This window comes from Camelus dromedarius, chromosome 4 (genome assembly GCF_036321535.1).
Source record: "Camelus dromedarius isolate mCamDro1 chromosome 4, mCamDro1.pat, whole genome shotgun sequence".
Taxonomy (NCBI): domain Eukaryota; kingdom Metazoa; phylum Chordata; class Mammalia; order Artiodactyla; family Camelidae; genus Camelus; species Camelus dromedarius.
The window spans coordinates 31014804-31031971 of NC_087439.1; the positions used below are offsets into that span (position 1 = coordinate 31014804).

Sequence of the window (17168 nt, forward strand, 5' to 3'; positions counted from 1 at the left end):
TTTTATCCTATATGGTAGAGAAGGAAAAACCAAATTGTATATACTTTTTGTAATAGTGAGTCTCCCCAAATAAGCTACAGATGGAAAAAAGTATACCCTGACATAGATTGAGTCTGTTTCCTTTATATGCAGTGACAAGGATGTCTACTTTGGCAGTAGAACATAGTGGTTAATAGCAGGGGCTCTGGTACAGACTGAGCCTCAGCCCAGCTATTAACTGAGTTAACTTGAGCACTTCATCTACTCTCTCGCCTCTCTGGAAGGAGGAGATGTGGTAGTTCATAATTAAATGAGTTGATAAATGCAGAGCAGTGTGGGGCTGGAACAAAATAAATGAGTCAACAAATGCTAATTATTGTTATTAGAGTCTGCTTCAAATGAGAATATGTGAAAGCACATTTTCACTAAACATAATTATTTTTGTCATGTAGTTATGTCACTTAAGTTACAGAGCTCAGGTTAATACTAGTGTGGGTAATATTTGAAGACAGTTTAGTAGGCTCTGTCATGTTTGAGAGATGTATCTTAGACTCAGCTTCTAGTTAGCAATCCTTTGAAATACTTGCTTCTGCTACTAGTGAGTACATAATTCACTGCAAATTTTTTTTCGGTAGTATAAAAAGTAGAAATAGCCTCAAGGCCCATTAATTTTAAACGTATTTGAAAAAACTGTGCATATCTGTGTATCAAATAAGAATGTGTCTACATAGACTGATGTGAAAACTCCATTACACAAATGAAGGAGGTCGGTTCCAGAGTATCTCACAGTATATCATTAATGATATAAAAATGTATATATGATGGCCAGACTAGGAAGGTATGTTTCTCTGTGTACTTACGTATATGGAAATTTAGGTCTAAAAAAATTAACTCCAAACTGATAGCATTGATTATCCCTGGAGATAAGAAAGGACTTTGTCATTTCATTTCTTGTATTTCTGTGTTTGAACTTTTAAAATTAATGAGAATGTATGTATATTAATGAGTGAATGTTTCTTAACAATAAAATTTCCAAATATAGTTAACTATTAGATTTTTACTAAATAAGGTATAACTTCTATGGCTAATGTACAGTAAAACTTTTTATCTTTCTTAGGTCCTCATGGAAATTACAATTAAAGGACTTCCTCAGAAAGTATTAGGTTCTCCAGCATATCAGGTTGCTAATATGGATATTCTTAATGCAAGTATCTTAAATGTAATGATATGATTAACATTAGCTAACAAAAAGTTCCATGATTTTTTTTTTCTTAAGACAGTGAAACTTAGATTGCAGAATTCCAAGAATGAAAGTTGAATATGCTGATTAAAGGAAAAAAATGATAGACAAGGTGCACACATACCATAGAGATAATTGCAGCTTTGGTTACAGACCACCACAAGAAAACAAATATCACAAGAAAGCAAGTCGCATGAAATTTTTGGTTTCCCAGTGCATCTAAAAGTTAATGTTTACACAGTACTTTAGTCTATTAAAGTGTGCAATAAATAACATTATGTCTAAAAAAGAACTATTTACATACCTTAATTAAAAATTACTTTGCAAAGTGGTTCCAGAGGCCTAACTTTTGACCTTTCTTGACTTTTGACATGCTTTCAAAGCTTAATCATTTCTAGCTTTTAATTGAAAGTGAGAGATGTGTAACTCTTCCTTTCACTTGAACACTCAGAGGTCATTGTAGGGTTATTAACTAGTCTAATTTCAATATTGTTGTGTCTCAGGGAATGGGGAGGCCAGAGAAGGAGAGAGACGGGGGGAATGGCTGGTTGGTGGAGCAGTCCAGACACAATATTTATTAAGTTTGCCACCTTATATGAGTATGTCCTGAAACAATTATAATAGTAACATAAGAGATCACTGATCATAGATCACTATAACAAATATATTAATAATGAAAAAGTTTGAAATATTTCAAGAATTACCAAAATATGTCAGAGACATGAAGTGAACAAATGCTGTTGGAAGAATGGGTCAACTCAGGGTTGCCACAAACCTTTAGTATGTAAAAAATGCAGTATTGCGAAGCACAGTAAAACAAGGTACGCTTGTGATAGATTAGTGTGAAAAATTAAATATGGCGCGATTATTTGAACAATTTTCTTGGATTAAATGAAGGATTCTAGAAGGAAAGTTTTCTATTTGCCTTTATATAATAGTGCTGGTTACTGTTAGAAATTTTGGAAGCTTAGTAACATTGGTTTAATTACAGTGAAATATATTTAACATCTGCAGAATGTAGGTATTGCTGATCCAGCAAGTTTAAGTTCATGTTCTTTTTTAATCTGGAATCCCTCACTATTCAGTTGCTCATGCAGATGCGTTAGCTATTACTAAAATATAAAGGACTTGATTTTTGTGTGCAGTTTGTAGAAGTATATTTGCTGTCATTTTTGTCATATCCCAAGTAATTTCCAGAGTTACATTTCTCAAACTTAAAAGGGTTGTGTTTCATATAATCAATTATAGAAAGTAAGTGTAATAAGAAGATTGTACTCTTTGTAACAAGATTGATTTTAATCTCCCATCTTTCTTCAGGGAACTCCTGCTTTGTTCTTAATTCAGTTAATTTTCAATAATAAACTCTTGGAAAATGGTGTAGAAGATGAAAGGTAATTTTAAATAAAATATGTTTATCTTAGAAGGTTACTTATGTGATGATATATTTGAGTTACATGCTCTATTATAAATTTTCTAAAAATTAAAATAAGAGGATTCATTTTTTTTTTGTAAGTTATTTTTATAATTTTGTTATAGTATAATGTATTTCGGTAGGAAATACAGTTAATGCATAGTTCAAATTTTTTCCCTTAGGTTTTTTCTCAACCTGGAAACACTTGTACGCTGTGTTCTTTCTGGTCCAACTTCACCACTAGCTTTCAGTGATTCTGTCTTAAATGTTATTAATCAAAATGCAAAGCAGTTGGAAAACAAGGAGTATCTTTGGAGAATGTGGAATATTATAGTCACTCCATTAACTGAATTGATTAATCAGGTATGATGTAAGTCAACTGCATGTGTCCCTCCAGATTTAAATATCTTCCTTTTTTTTCCTTGTTAGAGCAGCAGGGGTATTTGAATAGAAGTTTGCATTTGAATGGAAGGCATTAGTTTTTTTTTTTCTGTGGGATTGGTTAATTTTCTACTCTTTAGATGAGTTGATTTCTCTTCACTGTATTTCTGCCTTGTTGTTTAAGAAAGTGTAACTTAGTGGGGGCTAAACAATCCATATTCTCCAATAGTGATTAGAATGACAGAAGGCTCACATATGATATATACAGATTCCCGTTTATATCCTATATTCTTTCAGTATTTGTATTGTGGGGAATAACATGGGCATCTTGACTAGACTGTATATTCTTAGGATTCCATGGCTGAGTCACATTGGTGATTACTTCAAAGCCATATAGTAGTTCCTAAATCATTAATTGTTCAGAGTTGACTAACCCTTACATTTAAATACTTATAAAAGTGGCAGTATTGTCAGGGTGCGGGGCTCAAGTTTTGTCACTATTTATAGTTCATCAGCTGCTTTATTAATCTTTAAATGGAATTATTCTTTATGAAATATTCTGCTGTAACTCTCAACTGGAGTGAAGGCTCCAAGGAATTTATTACATGATTGTGCAATATAGCCTGTATTTTGGCTAGTCAAGCCAACACCACATTAAACATATTCTTAACGGAAGAAAAAAATTGACGTTCCTAGATAGTTTCTCCCTGTTTGAAGGATGGTAGAGTCCCTTTTTATCAGCCCTTGCTTGAATGCTACCTTTTATGTATACTAAAAGATTTTGGGGTCATCCCTGGGATTCTTAATTTTAGGACTTAAACACAGTTCGTTGTTTCCCAGGGTTGCTGTAAAAAATTACCACAAACTGGTGGCTAGAAACAGGAATTTATTCTTTAGTAGCTCTTGAGGCCAGAAATTCAAAATCTAGGTGTTGACAGGGTTGGTTTCTTCTGGAATCCTGAAGGAGAATGTGTTCTCTGCCTCTCTTAGCTTCTAACAATTCTTGATGTTCCTTACCTTGTGGATGCATCACTCCAGTCTCAGTTCCGTCTTCACATGGCATTATTCCCCATATCTTCCCTGTCTATCCAACTTCCCCTTTTCTTACAAGGACACCAGTTACTGGATTAGGGCTCACCCTAAACCAGCATGACATCATTTTTACTTGATTATATCTACAAAGACCCTATTTCCAAAGGTTACAGAGGTTAGGGGTTCACTATCTGTTGAACATGTCAGCATTGGGGACACAATTCTACTCAGTATGCATAGTAAGATATTACTGTTTTGGCCCAGAATTAAATGGTAATTTGTCTGACTTCATTATTTTTCTTGTTTCAGACCAATGAGGTGAATCAAGGTGATGCCTTAGAGCATAATTTTAGTGCTATCTATGGTGCATTGACTTTACCAGTAAACCATATTTTTTCAGCACAAAAATTTCCAGCGGTAAGGCAAATTTTTACTTGAGGAACTTGTATTTTTCTTAAAATATTATGTCACCCTTTATAATGAACTCCTATGGTAATTTTTCCTAAAACAAAACTTCCTTATGACTTTTAATCAGTTTAGGGGAAAGGAAACTGTTGAAAGAAGAAAGAAGTTCCTCTTGACCTTTGATAATTACTGGTGTTGTGGCAATACTAAGATTCTTCAGTGGGGTGGGCAAACTCATTACTCTTTTCTTGTCTCTTTGACACCTTAAATGTTACTATGTTTCTAAAACGTTAAGGATGTATTCTGTTAGGTGTTTGATATGTAGATACACATTTTCTAAATTTCTTTTTTATTATTAGGCCACCATGAAGACCTTACTTAAAACTTGGTCAGAATTATATAGAACATTTGCCCGCTGTGCAGCTTTGGTGGCAACAGCAGAAGAGAATTTATGTTGTGAGGAACTTTCTTCCAAGATAATGTCCAGTTTGGAAGAGGAAGGCTTTTCAGTGAGTTTATCCTGATACCTTTTTCGCATTTAAAGGATTCTTTTCAAGTAAATACAGATAACATTTGTGAACAATCATTTACTAATACTTTCAGTTTATAAGTAATGAAGTTAATACATAAAACAAGTAGCAGCTTTGTGAAACAGTTTTGTGTCTTTGGACTCTAAGGTCCGTATATCAGGACCATTTAACAGTGATGTGCTTTGACTGCACTGCTGTGTATCTCCTTGTGCCTGTGCTCTTCTAGGTTAACGATATAAGGACCTTGCTGTCCTGGACCTTGCTTTGTCATATCTATTAGATCTTTACAGACTTCTAAAGGACTGGCTTTAGACTTCAAAATGTAGGTCCCTTTATACATCTTTAGTCTATAAAGAACAACTGCTGTTAACAGTTTGGTGGATAGAATAGACCTCTTTCTTTGCATTTAACCTTAAGTTACATATTGATATTTACATATGTACTTGAATACAGCTTCTTGCCAGTTGAAATTTATTGTAATTTATTACTCTGAAGCAGTCTTTTTTTCATCTGAAAAGATAAATTTCTAGCTTTTGGTAATAGTTACCCCTGTAGAGAAGAGTAGAGGTGTCTTTCAGGAGTTAGAAATCCATCTTTTCAGGTTTTTTTAATTCACTTATAATATTCTCTTTTTAAAAACATTGGCATAATTCTGATTATAGCCTTTTTATACTATAGTATGTGTCAGAGTGACTTTAAAAATGCAAATCAGATCTTGTCACTCTTCTTAAAATACTTCTTAGCTTTCTTTTGCATTTGGAATAAAAATCTGAACTGCTTACAGCTGCTCATGAGGCTTGTGCTTCCTTCTTCAAAAAATGTTATTTACTTAGTTTAGTTAATTTTATCCTAGCACTTTGTTACTTCCTTTTTGGCACTTACCTTAAAATCTTTTGTGTACTTCATTATGGTACTTTACCCACAGTCCATGAGGTTAGAGACCTGTCTTGCTGATGTATAATAACCCTAGCTTTTATCTGGCACAAAGACAATGAATTTTTTGAATGTTTTTGTAATTGCTAGGGAGAAGCTTGACCCTCGGTTTTCACCTTTAAAATATTGTCTTGGGTAGGCTTACATATTTGCTCTCCTCTGGAAGAAATTTAGAATCTGTCAAGTTTTCTTAAATACCCTGTTAAGATTTTGGCATTGGTTGGTTATATTGAACTCATAGATTGATTCGGAAAAAAAATGTACATCTTTATAACATTGAGTTTTCCATTCAGGAATTTTTATTTTTAGTTTTTCTAAACTTAACCTAGCTTTCTTGATTCTAAGAATTTTAGAGCTGTTTTCAGGTTTTATAAATGGTCTCCTCCCTGTCCATTCTTGGTTGCTGTTGAAGTATATAAAAGCTGTTGTTAATGTACATTTCCATATATTGAACCAATCTTGTGTCTTTGGGATACCCTTCTTGGTCACAGTGAAATTCTTTTAAAAAAATTGCAGATAAGTGTTTTAAGGTTTTTTGCATATATATTCATGGGTGAGATTGGAGTTCCTCATTGTCCACTTTTTGTGTTGTGGCGATAGTAAATTTACATGTATATGACTGATAGCTCCTTGTCCAATATGTAATAAATTAGTTACCATTTGTAGGTTCCAGAAAATTTGTATCACAGAGTTTTGAAAAGTTATTGTTCATTTGTTCTAGTTTCTATAGTACATTTTTCATTTTCTACAAAACATGCATCTAAGATTATTCTTTTATTATTGCTACTGTTGCAAATGCATCATTTGATACTAATCTTTTTTTATTTTTTTCCTTACTAATCTCTTTTTTGGTTTGTAAAGTTTTAGAGTTTTTGTCTTGTCTTTGGAATTTAGACTTCACCAGCGTGTGTCTTGGGGCGTCCTTTTAAATTATTCTAAGTACTTGATGGGCTCTTTCAATCTGAAGAGCTGTGCCTTCATCTCAGGAAAAGTGCCTTGCTTTGGTGGTCCTCCTTGGTCTGTTTTAGGTAGTTTCTAGATCTTCGGGTGCCATCTTTTGTATCCCTTACTTTCTCTATATCTTTCTGTTTTGTTTTATTTTCAGTACTGCTTTCTGGGAGCTTAATATTTCTGTTTCCATTCCTTCCTGTTTAAGTGCTGAGGTATCTTACAATAGTTTTATTTTTACATTTAATGTTTTTAAGTGGATATAATTATTTCCTCTTACTTTTGAGGATATTAGTTTCTTCTGTTTCTGTTACTGTTTCCTCATGTATTAGTTCTGTTGGTATTTAGCACAGCTTTTTCATATTTGTCAATAAACGTTAATATTGAACAGTATTGATAGCTGCAGTGTGTTTCCTAACCCAGGAGAGAACCTCTGGTTTTCTGGCTTTGATAGCAAATTGTAATTACAGGCAAGCTTTGCCTTAAAATTGTGAACAAGAAGGAAGTACCTGGAACTTTAACATCTTCTCTTTGTGAATGTTGTGGTTATTATCTGATAACCTTCCCTGGGGTTTTTGTAGGTTAACTAGGGGCACCCCCTTCCTCCTTTTGGCTTTTAGCACCCACTGGGAGTGGTCTTCTTTGGCAGATGTGAATTAGTCCAGTGAGTTGGACAAATGGAAAGGTAATGGAGAATGAAGGAAGAGCAACTCTTCTTTAATTTCAGTATTTTAATTATCCATTTAATTTTTTAAATAATCATCAGATCTTTTTCTCAGAGCTCTCACTGTGTCTTTTGTTACTCGGTTTCTTCTAGGAAAGCTCATTGTTTTTGAGGTGTTCTTTGGCTCATGGTGCTGGGATTTCCTTTGTTCTGTTTTTAGTCTCCTGCCCTGACTTTAAAAAAAATTTTCCAGAAAAATCTCAGGTGCTTCTATGGGTTTAGTTTTATTTCAGTTAGATTTGAGGAGGGAAGAGGAAGGACGAAAGAATATAAGGGAGCTTAGCAACTTTTTCATTTTTTTTGTTTCGTTTTTGCTGGATTTAGTGAACACTTAAGTAATTTTGAAGAGGAATTTGATAAAGAATCTAATTATGCACCTAACTCTTCTATTCTCAGTGTATTAGTTTTATAGCTCTTAAAGCTGAATTATTTTCCCTGTGTGTACTATACCACAAAAGGTATAGTACTTGGCACATGGCAGTTAACTGGGAAATATTCATAATCTTATACTTAATGTAACTTAAATGGCATAAGCTATGACATGTGTATTGTATGTTATATGTGGGAGTTAAAGTCAGATTTTTGTTCATGCTTGCAATTTTTATAAACTCTCTTAGTAGTTAATAGGTTCTAACATAATATGTAACTATTCTTTCCTAGAATTTGTTGTTCTTGGATAGGATCACTCATATTATTACTGTAATGGTTGATTGCGTTGACTTTTCACCATATAATGTTAAATATCAGCCCAAAATTAAATGTAAGTATTTTCTTTAATTTTTCACCGAGTGTTTCACAATTAAGTATGGCTGTCTGAACTGTTGTTAAGGCAAATCCTAATAGCTTTTCCCACCTAATTTTACCTACTTTTGATGTTGTGTAACCTCGTCAGTTATGCTAGGAGCTCACATGCTTGCTCTCTTTCCCTCTCTCTCACACAGTGACACACACACACACACACACACACACACACACACACACACACACGAAGTGTTTTAACTCCTATTTATAATGCGGAGACAAATATTATCCTGTATAGAGCTTGCCTAATAATAGAAGTAATTTTACCTACTCCATCTGGTACAAGGGATTATCTGGACAAAAAACTTTGACATTTGTTAAAATATTCTTATTTGGTAGCCTAATTTGAAGTAATCACTGGGTTGACATTAGGTTGAATAGAAAATCTTGACAGCAGTTAATTGGTTATGGTTTTATAGGAAATTTAAAATGATTCTGAAAATTTAACCCAATTTTTACCATTTTAGTTAAAATTAGACAGTTGAAATTGTAACAAGTCTTATTTTAAAACTATATGCCTTGATTAATTCTAAATCATATTGTAATAAATACTGAGCTATTTTAATCTACTATTTGATGCTTTGAAGTTATATATTTCTACCAGTGATTATATATGTTCATACTATATAGGAAATAACTTTCTAATAATGAAAAGTGTTGATGTTTAAAGATACTACTTTTCTTATTTAAAAATTAGGAACATACTCAGTTTTCTTTAGTAAGATCTATCTTTGGTGAATTAGTGTAAAGATTTCTAGAAAATATTTTTAGTTTTTTTGTTTTGTTTTTGTTTTGGTGAGGGGGTGGTGTTTCAGGTTTTGCTAAATAGTAATACAGAGAAACATGTTAGGTGCCTAAACTGTATTACAGGTCAGAGCATCTCAGCCTCAGTGCCACAGAAACAGATTGTAGATGTGCTTAAATTTTTTAATCTTAACCCCATCTCAGGCTGAGCAAGACTTAATCTGATTACCTCAGTGTGTCAGAAAAATTATCTCTAAATATCTTAACTATAAAAAAGTTATATAACAAATGGTACAAGGAATTATTTTTTAAGCTACTGAAGTTTGATTAGGCCAAGATGTTGAGCCCCATGTTGACATAATTTTACTTATTTTGTTACTTCTGAAAAATATAATAAACTGAATATCCAGTCTGTCCATGATCCTTAAAACCATAATTAGAGGTATCTTTCGTCTTCACTCCTTGTCTTGCGAGAGGTATTCTTGCTGTTTAATTTATGGAAACTAGGGGAGAGTTCTAAAATCTGCCAGCAGAAGTTGAAAAGGAGAGGAAATAAAAATTAAACAGTTGAAAGAAAATTGTTATTAATGAATACACATCAGGATCATTTTGGGAGTTTTTTGATAACTTTTATTTTGTAATAATTTGTTTTAGAGAAACATTGCAAAAATTATATGCAGATACCAAGCAACATCATGCTTTACTCAGATTCCTGTGTATCAGTTGATTGCATTTGTCTTATTTTCATCTCCCACTCCCATTTATTCTTCCCCCATCCTTCTAAACAGTTTCAAAGTGTACTGTAGGCAAGTCTTTGACCTGGACCATTTCCCAGGTCTTGTCTTTCATGACCTAAAGGTGAAGAGTAAAGGCAAAGTTACTTTTTGAGAGTCTCTCAATTGGGGTTTGTCAGTATTTTCTCTAGATTGGGTTGAGATTTCCTTTCTTCATGGGGATACTACAGAAATAATGCTTTTTTTTTTAGTGTATTATGTCAATAGGCATACAACTCATTTTGTCCCATTACTGATGTTAACATTTATTATTTGGTTAAGATGATGTCTGCCAGGTTTTCCACTTTAACGTAAATTACTAAATATTTATAATTAATAAATTAATGTTTTGTGACAGATACTTTGAGGCTATATAACTGTCCTGTTCCCCAACATATTTTCACTGACGTTCTACATCCGTTGATACTTTATGCTTGAAACAGTATGTTTCCCAAAGTGATAGTTTATAGTTTAATTACATTAGTTTGTATCAGGGAGTTTATCTCCTGTGTCTTTAATTATATTAATTATAAAACTCATCTTGTTTTAATTACTTACTCATTGTATTCCCATAATCATTCTACAATTATTTATCGAGCCACTACTAAAGCACCAGTCTCTTCCAGGTGCAGGTGAAGTCCTAATGCAAGGTATGGCTTCCTCTGTCCCCTACCTGTTTTGTTTTTATCAACATGGATTTCTGTTATTCAATAAGTTATTTATTACTATTATTATTTAATGTTTATGTTGACTTCTATGACCTTCTCATATGTTTCCATTATTCTTTGACAAGTTTGACTTACGATGTTTAGGCTCATACGATACTTTCCCTGCCTCAGCCTGGAACCAACTGTATCTCCACAGAATGTGGTTCCTTCTAGCTCAGAATGGCATTTAGAAACTAAGATCTGTTCATTGCTACTAAGGTGTCACTGCTTCTGGATCCTCTGAGCGGACAGGAGTGGGAGATATTGGTGTGCTTGTGAACTACACGGTTATCTGTTTCTTTAGATTTACTTTCAGTGATCTTCTAGTATCACAAAGTTTATTCTGGGGTGAGGATACAGCTCAAGCACTAGAGCACAAGCTTAGTATGCACAAGGTCCTGGGTTTAATCCCCAGTACCTCCTCTAAAACTAAATAAACAAACAAACCTAATTACCTCCACCCTCAAAAAAAAAACCAAAATAAATAAAAATTTTTTAAAAAGAAAAAAACAGTTTATTCTAGTCTTACCCTTTTTCTGTATATACCTATCTTTAATAGTGAGAAACCTGGTCCCCATTACCCTCAATATATTTACTGTTTGATCACGGTCTCTTGTATGCAACCAACTCACCTGACTCATGGACTGTCTTCTCAGCCTCAGTGTCCTGGCCAAGAATTTCTGGGTAGTCTTTCCAACTTACATTATTCATGTCTGGGAAACTGATTCTAGGGAAGATTTTGACTTCCTTTTAGTAACAACACTCATTTTTCATTCACCACGTGATACTTTTAATTAAGAAGCACTGAATTACCATTTTCTCTTGAATTTGAGGTATCTTAAAAGAGTGACTTATCTGAGGGAAACAAAGATGATTTTGGGAAACGTACGATTTTCTCGACCAGACATAATGGGATTATTGCTGGAGAGATGGGGTCTAAGACGAGTGCAAAGGAAAGTTGGAGAGATACACCTTTTTCTTTAAATTAGGCCTTTTTTTTTCCTGTGTTCTTTCTGAGGATTTGGATCTCTGACTTGTTCAATGTTAATTTGTAGGGTTCAGTGTAGTCTATGAGCTAGGAAGCCATAATTTCTAAGGGAATTTTGCCTCTTACTTTTAAAATGGAGTTTAATTAAATTTTAATTTTGGAGCATATCTTATATAATTTAGTACTTTCTTACAAATTAGTTGTTGAAATTCCAAGACTAAGATAAAAATTCTAATATGTTTAAAAATTCCTTAGAGAAAATAGACTTTATTTTTCTGGAATTCTTGTTCTAGATCTGCCAGTTTTCCTTTATCTCTGATTCTGTTTTACAGGTAAGGCTGTAGTGACGTTTATCCATTAATTTTAAGATTTATTGGTATCTCTCTACAGAAACAACATGCATTACGTGTATCTGTCATGTAAATGTGAGGTATAAATTGTAAAGATGAACAGTGACACTTTTCAAAGCACTTGAATTTTTAAAAAATTCAATTTTATCTTAGCACCGCAGAGACCTTCAGATTGGTCCAAAAAGAAGAAGGAGCCCCTAGGGAAATTGGCTTCTTTATTTAAACTTATTGTGAGAGTGATCGATTCTTTCCATACTCTGAGCCTCAAGGAAGTACATTCTGATACTCTCCTCGCTATCGGCAACTCCATCATCAGCATTCTTTCCAGTGTACTTGGACATGTTTCTTTACCTTCTATGATCCGAAAAATATTTGCAACTTTAACAAGACCTCTGGCGTTACTGTATAAAAACTCAAAGTAAGTATTTTGGGCTTAATAGCTTTGAATTAAACCTATATGCCTAGATTTAGGCAGGCAACTCTTGTTGTTTTCCTATTGGCTTTGTTGTTACAGATTAATCTTTACAATTTAGTGGAGAGGGTGGTAGTATATGAAGTCATGCTTTTGTTAAAAAGATAGCTCAAATAATACGTAGATGTGATGTAGAATTTGGAAGTCCCTTTATTTTGCATGCTTATTTCAACCCTCTTTTCAATTTAGTGCATGTCTTTTCAGAATTGTTAATAGAAAACGAGTATCTATTAAATGTATGATGTTTATGACTTGACACACTACTTTGCAGTTAAATGTATGATGTGCATTGAATATATTATATGCGTCTTTCATCATACATCTAAGAAATCTCATTGTTTTTAATGTCTGCATAGGATTCCATGAAACTTTTTTACCTGATTTTCTGATGGTGGACATGTATGTTTTCCAGTCTTTCCCCTCATAATTAACAATATCACAGTTGAACGTATTTGTACATTAATCATTGTCCACATTTGCCACTATTTCTGCAGAACAAGGCCCTAAAATTGAAATTGTTCAAAGGGTATGCACATTTAAATTTCTAAATTACCCTCCAAAAGTTTGTATTAATATACATTACTTTTTATATTTGAATCGAAGCAAGCTGTGCCTTAAAAAACCTGGAAAAAATCCCAAATAGCATACTTTAAAAAAAAAAAAAAAAGCTTTTTTAGGATTCATCAGTGTTCTTTATAGCTAAGCTTGTTTGGTTCAGTCATAATAGAGTATCTTTTCTAAATTCACAGAGAAAGTTTTAGGACCAGATTTTATAAAGTACAAATTAGAACCCCAGATTCATTAAGATTTTGCAAGTCTATTTTAGTCCTTAAGCGTAATCAAAAATAATAGGTGCTTTTTTAAAAAAGGTAAAAACAAATGACTAGTATTAGTACTTTTAGGTCTATTCCAGGTGTTTTTATTTAACTCCTATTTTAAAGACAGGTTTGTTTCATGCTTAATGTTTGCAGTTTGACATTTTGTGTTAAATCTTGGGGTACCTGTTTATATCACTATACGTCTCATTTTTTTTGGTTGCGTTACAGTGTCTTAAGTTTAATGTTCTAAAATATGAATGGTACTCTGTGTTTTTCTTCCCAGGCTCGATGAAGTTCCTAAAGTGTATAGTTGTATGAACAACAAGGTAAAAATAGACATTGTCCATAAAACATACTTTCATGATGAAAAATATTAGGACTTAAATAATTGTCTTCCTTAAAAGTAATTTTGATTTTTTAAAGGGTTATTTCAATACTTTAGTTTTATGGACTTTTAGTAACAAGACATGGATATAATCAAATGATTATTTTTTAAAGACAGATTTAATAATATTGCTTTTAAACTCATATAACTCACTTCCTCCTGTCTTATCCCTTTTATATATGAGTGATTGGTTACAAAGCTTTGAAAGTAAAATTTCTCTAGGCAGTTATTAATTTTGTATAATTTACATGAAAACAGAATTTTTTCCATTAATGGAACATAAACTTGAATTTAGGCTTGATAATCAAAGTGCATTCTTGCCATCTTATAAAGATGGATATGTACTGAAGGTGATGGGAGCTTTTAAAAAACCATTTGAATTTTTAAAATTCAAATAACATGTTCTGTGAGTTAATTTAGTATGCTTTGTGCTTTTATTTTTTTCTGTTTGAGAAGTAACATTTCCAGAGTTCCAATAAACTTTTCCTTTTTCTTAGTTAGAAAAGCTGCTGGGAGAAATTATTTCTTATCTACACTTCAGCTGCACTGGAGCTTATGACAGTGAACTTCTTGAACAGATCTCGCCATTATTATGCGTAATATTTTCACACAAGAATAAACAGATTCGAAAACAAAGTGCTCAGTTCTGGAATGCCACATTTGCTAAAGTGACAATGTTGAACTACCCTGAGGAGTTAAAGTATGTTAATAATAAAACTTTATATAGTTATTTTGTTCTGATTATATAAATTAGCATTTTTGGTATTAACATAAATTTTCCTTATGAGGAATCATTGCAGAGGATTTCTCAGTTGAAATATTTGGATTATGTGGTAATTAATACAAATTATTTGACCCTTTGCTCCTTAGAGTAACCTTAGTGTCAGGAACATAAAAAGCAATTTCAAATTATCCTTAACAGAAACAATGCAAAGGGCAGGAAATTGATGGCTAGTAAATCTAGGCCAACAATCAAGTATGCATGGTTACTTAATGTAACAGTCTACTTTTGCTTGAAATTTTCTATGATTAAAATTTGGAAAATTTGAAAAGTTTAAAGATTAAAATTTGGAGACCAAAGAGTTCAGTGAAAAATCCAAATATTGTCTGCAATTTCTACCAGTTTTATGTACGTAGAGTAAGAAACAGTCTTTAAGCTGGGATGTGTTTTAACACTTTAAAGTTATAATTAAAGTGTTCTCTTAACGTGTGTTAACATGTTACCAGTACTTACCAGTACTCAAGGTGTATGTATTTGTGTACTCTTTTGAAGACCAATACTAATACAAGCCAAACAAAAATTTCTGCTTCTGTTGCCTGGTTTGGAAAATGTTGAGATTATGGAGGAATCCAGTGGACCATATTCAGATGCAGTAAGTTTTTGTTTGTTTGGTTTTGGTTGATTGGTTGGTTGGTTGCTCTTTCTTTTGAATGATGTTTGAGTAGTTTATTGGATTTCAGTGTAAATTTAAAAAGGACAGAAACCTAGAATGTTTCATTGAAGTGGTAAACAAGTAAAACCTGAACAAAAGAGCTCTATAACATAGGAGTTGGCCATATAGTTAGTTGTCTAGTCTAGAAAACTTATGAATTAAGGACAGTAAATTTTACCATAGAGTCTTACGTACGTAATGTTTCTTATACATTTATGGTCTTTTTTTTTTTAACTGGCACCTTGTGTGTATTTTTTTTGCAAAGGTTGGAATTATTTAAGTATATGGTTAAATGTTGCTTTAGGTAAACTAGGAATATTAGGAAATTGATGGCTGGTAAATCTAGGCCATCAATCAAGTATACATGGTTACTTAATGTAACAATCTCTAAGCAAGAGCTACCCTTCATTTTCTCATTTCTTTCCATTGAATCTCATTCCTTCTGTCAGAAAAACGCATCCTTGTAATACTTGATTACTATCTGAAGAGTAAGGAGTAAAGATAAGAGTACATCCTTAGGCAACTTTTCCCTATTTAACAACAAATGGAATCTAGCTGTTTTTTTGTTTTTTTTTAATAAGAACCCATGTAAGGCAAAAAGCGTTAACAGCTGGCTAAGTACTCTAGTTTTAGTTTTTGGATAAAATAAAAATTTCATTAATTATGTAGACTTGTTGAGACTCGTTCAGTGTAATTTGGCCTGAAAAAAGCCGTATTGGGACCTGATAGTTAATATTTTCTGTCAAGCATGTTTTATTGTTTAAAGTTTTATGGCTTTGATATTCTTTTAGAAAAATTTCCAGTAATAAGAGGGGTATTTGAGCCCAGTAATTTATTTCATTTTAGTATATCTAATTTTTTCAGATTTTGTAAAAGTAAATGATGCAAAAGAACTACTGCTGTGTAATTTGGAAATCTGTTTGCTGTTACTACATTACAGTGGCTTTCTTTTCTTTGATGTGATCTTAGTCGATTTGAATAATTAAAAAATTTTGAAATGAGTGTTCATTACACTGGAATCAAAATGTGAAAAGGAAATAAAATGAGCATTTGCCCTTAATGAAATTGCTTTATTTTTACAAAAACAGACAGAAAATTCACAATTAAATATGACAATAAGTGGCATGGAAAGAAAATCAAGTGGAAAAAGAGATTCCTTTTTGGCACAAACAAAGAGTACAAAAGAAAGTGTGAAACTACCTGCCAAAGTATGTTTTTCTAAAGTGTATTTAGTAGAACTTTTTAAATTAAAATGTATGGAAGCTTGGGAACATAAAACTTTTAATTGGAAGAAAAAACTGAAAGACTAAATAAAAGATGGGATTGTAGGGAAGTAATAGAGTTTGGCCTAGAAAAACTGGATGGCGTGGAAATACAGAATCTTTGGGAGATGATTACTTAGTAAGGTTAAGTCTGTATAATACTTAGCATCCATTAAGTATAGTTAGTCCAGGCAGATGGAATGAAACTAGATATGAATAACTATAACATAGGTAGTGTAAAAGAATATTTTATAACTTGTTCTTGAATTGAAAGAGAATGCCTAGGTGAGATTTGCATTTTAACCTCAAATCTGAAACTAAATATCTAGTCGCTAGTAGCCAATTAACTGATTTTCAGACAATAATTTTTTCAGGATCTCCAATAAAGGAGTATTCTAGAATCTTGAGACCATGGCCCTGGCAAAAGGAAAGAAAAATGTTATTTTAAAGAATAACTTTGACACAGTCTTGTAGCAATTGTAAATTAGAATGAAAAAACATCTGCTAAAAATGTATAAAAATAACATAGTACCAATATTACTGGTATGGAGGGCATATTATTTTGGCAGTTTTTAACTTAGTTTGACTAGTTTGTGCTTCAGCTTCAGAGCTGCAGATGTACTCTCCTGCTAAACCATTTGTGTGTTGGCCTGAAAAACATTTGCCTGTGTTTTTTCGTAAGCACACATTTGCCTGCTTTTGAAAGAGCTATAATAATTTTTATTTTCTGAGTTTTTAATAATTTTTATTTTCTGAGTTTTTAATAGAGGCGGAATGAAAGTGAGGGACATTGTATTAGTTGTTATTAAGTAGGAATATTTTATGGATATGAACTTTAAATTCCTAGTTATT

The 17168-nt window shown here is 32.6% G+C and overlaps 1 protein-coding gene across 10 annotated transcripts in view; it reads left to right on the forward strand.

Moving 5' to 3' along the window:
• RIF1 (replication timing regulatory factor 1) overlaps positions 1–17168 on the forward strand; it is a 53290-nt gene that overhangs the window by 17376 nt on the left and 18746 nt on the right. For 9 of the 10 annotated variants that reach the window (XR_010380579.1, XR_010380580.1, XR_010380578.1 and 6 more), the window contains exons 16-26: positions 1097–1183; positions 2537–2610; positions 2813–2993; positions 4353–4460; positions 4808–4957; positions 8244–8343; positions 12100–12364; positions 13520–13562; positions 14119–14321; positions 14895–14994; positions 16143–16262. Coding sequence is in view for 6 of the 10 variants with exons in the window: in XM_031451387.2 (XP_031307247.2) it covers positions 1097–1183; positions 2537–2610; positions 2813–2993; positions 4353–4460; positions 4808–4957; positions 8244–8343; positions 12100–12364; positions 13520–13562; positions 14119–14321; positions 14895–14994; positions 16143–16262 (1431 nt within the window). In the remaining 4 variants the exon portion in view is untranslated. The remainder of the gene's footprint in view (positions 1–1096; positions 1184–2536; positions 2611–2812; positions 2994–4352; positions 4461–4807; positions 4958–8243; positions 8344–12099; positions 12365–13519; positions 13563–14118; positions 14322–14894; positions 14995–16142; positions 16263–17168) is intronic. The other variant, XM_031451389.2, reaches the window with a different exon arrangement.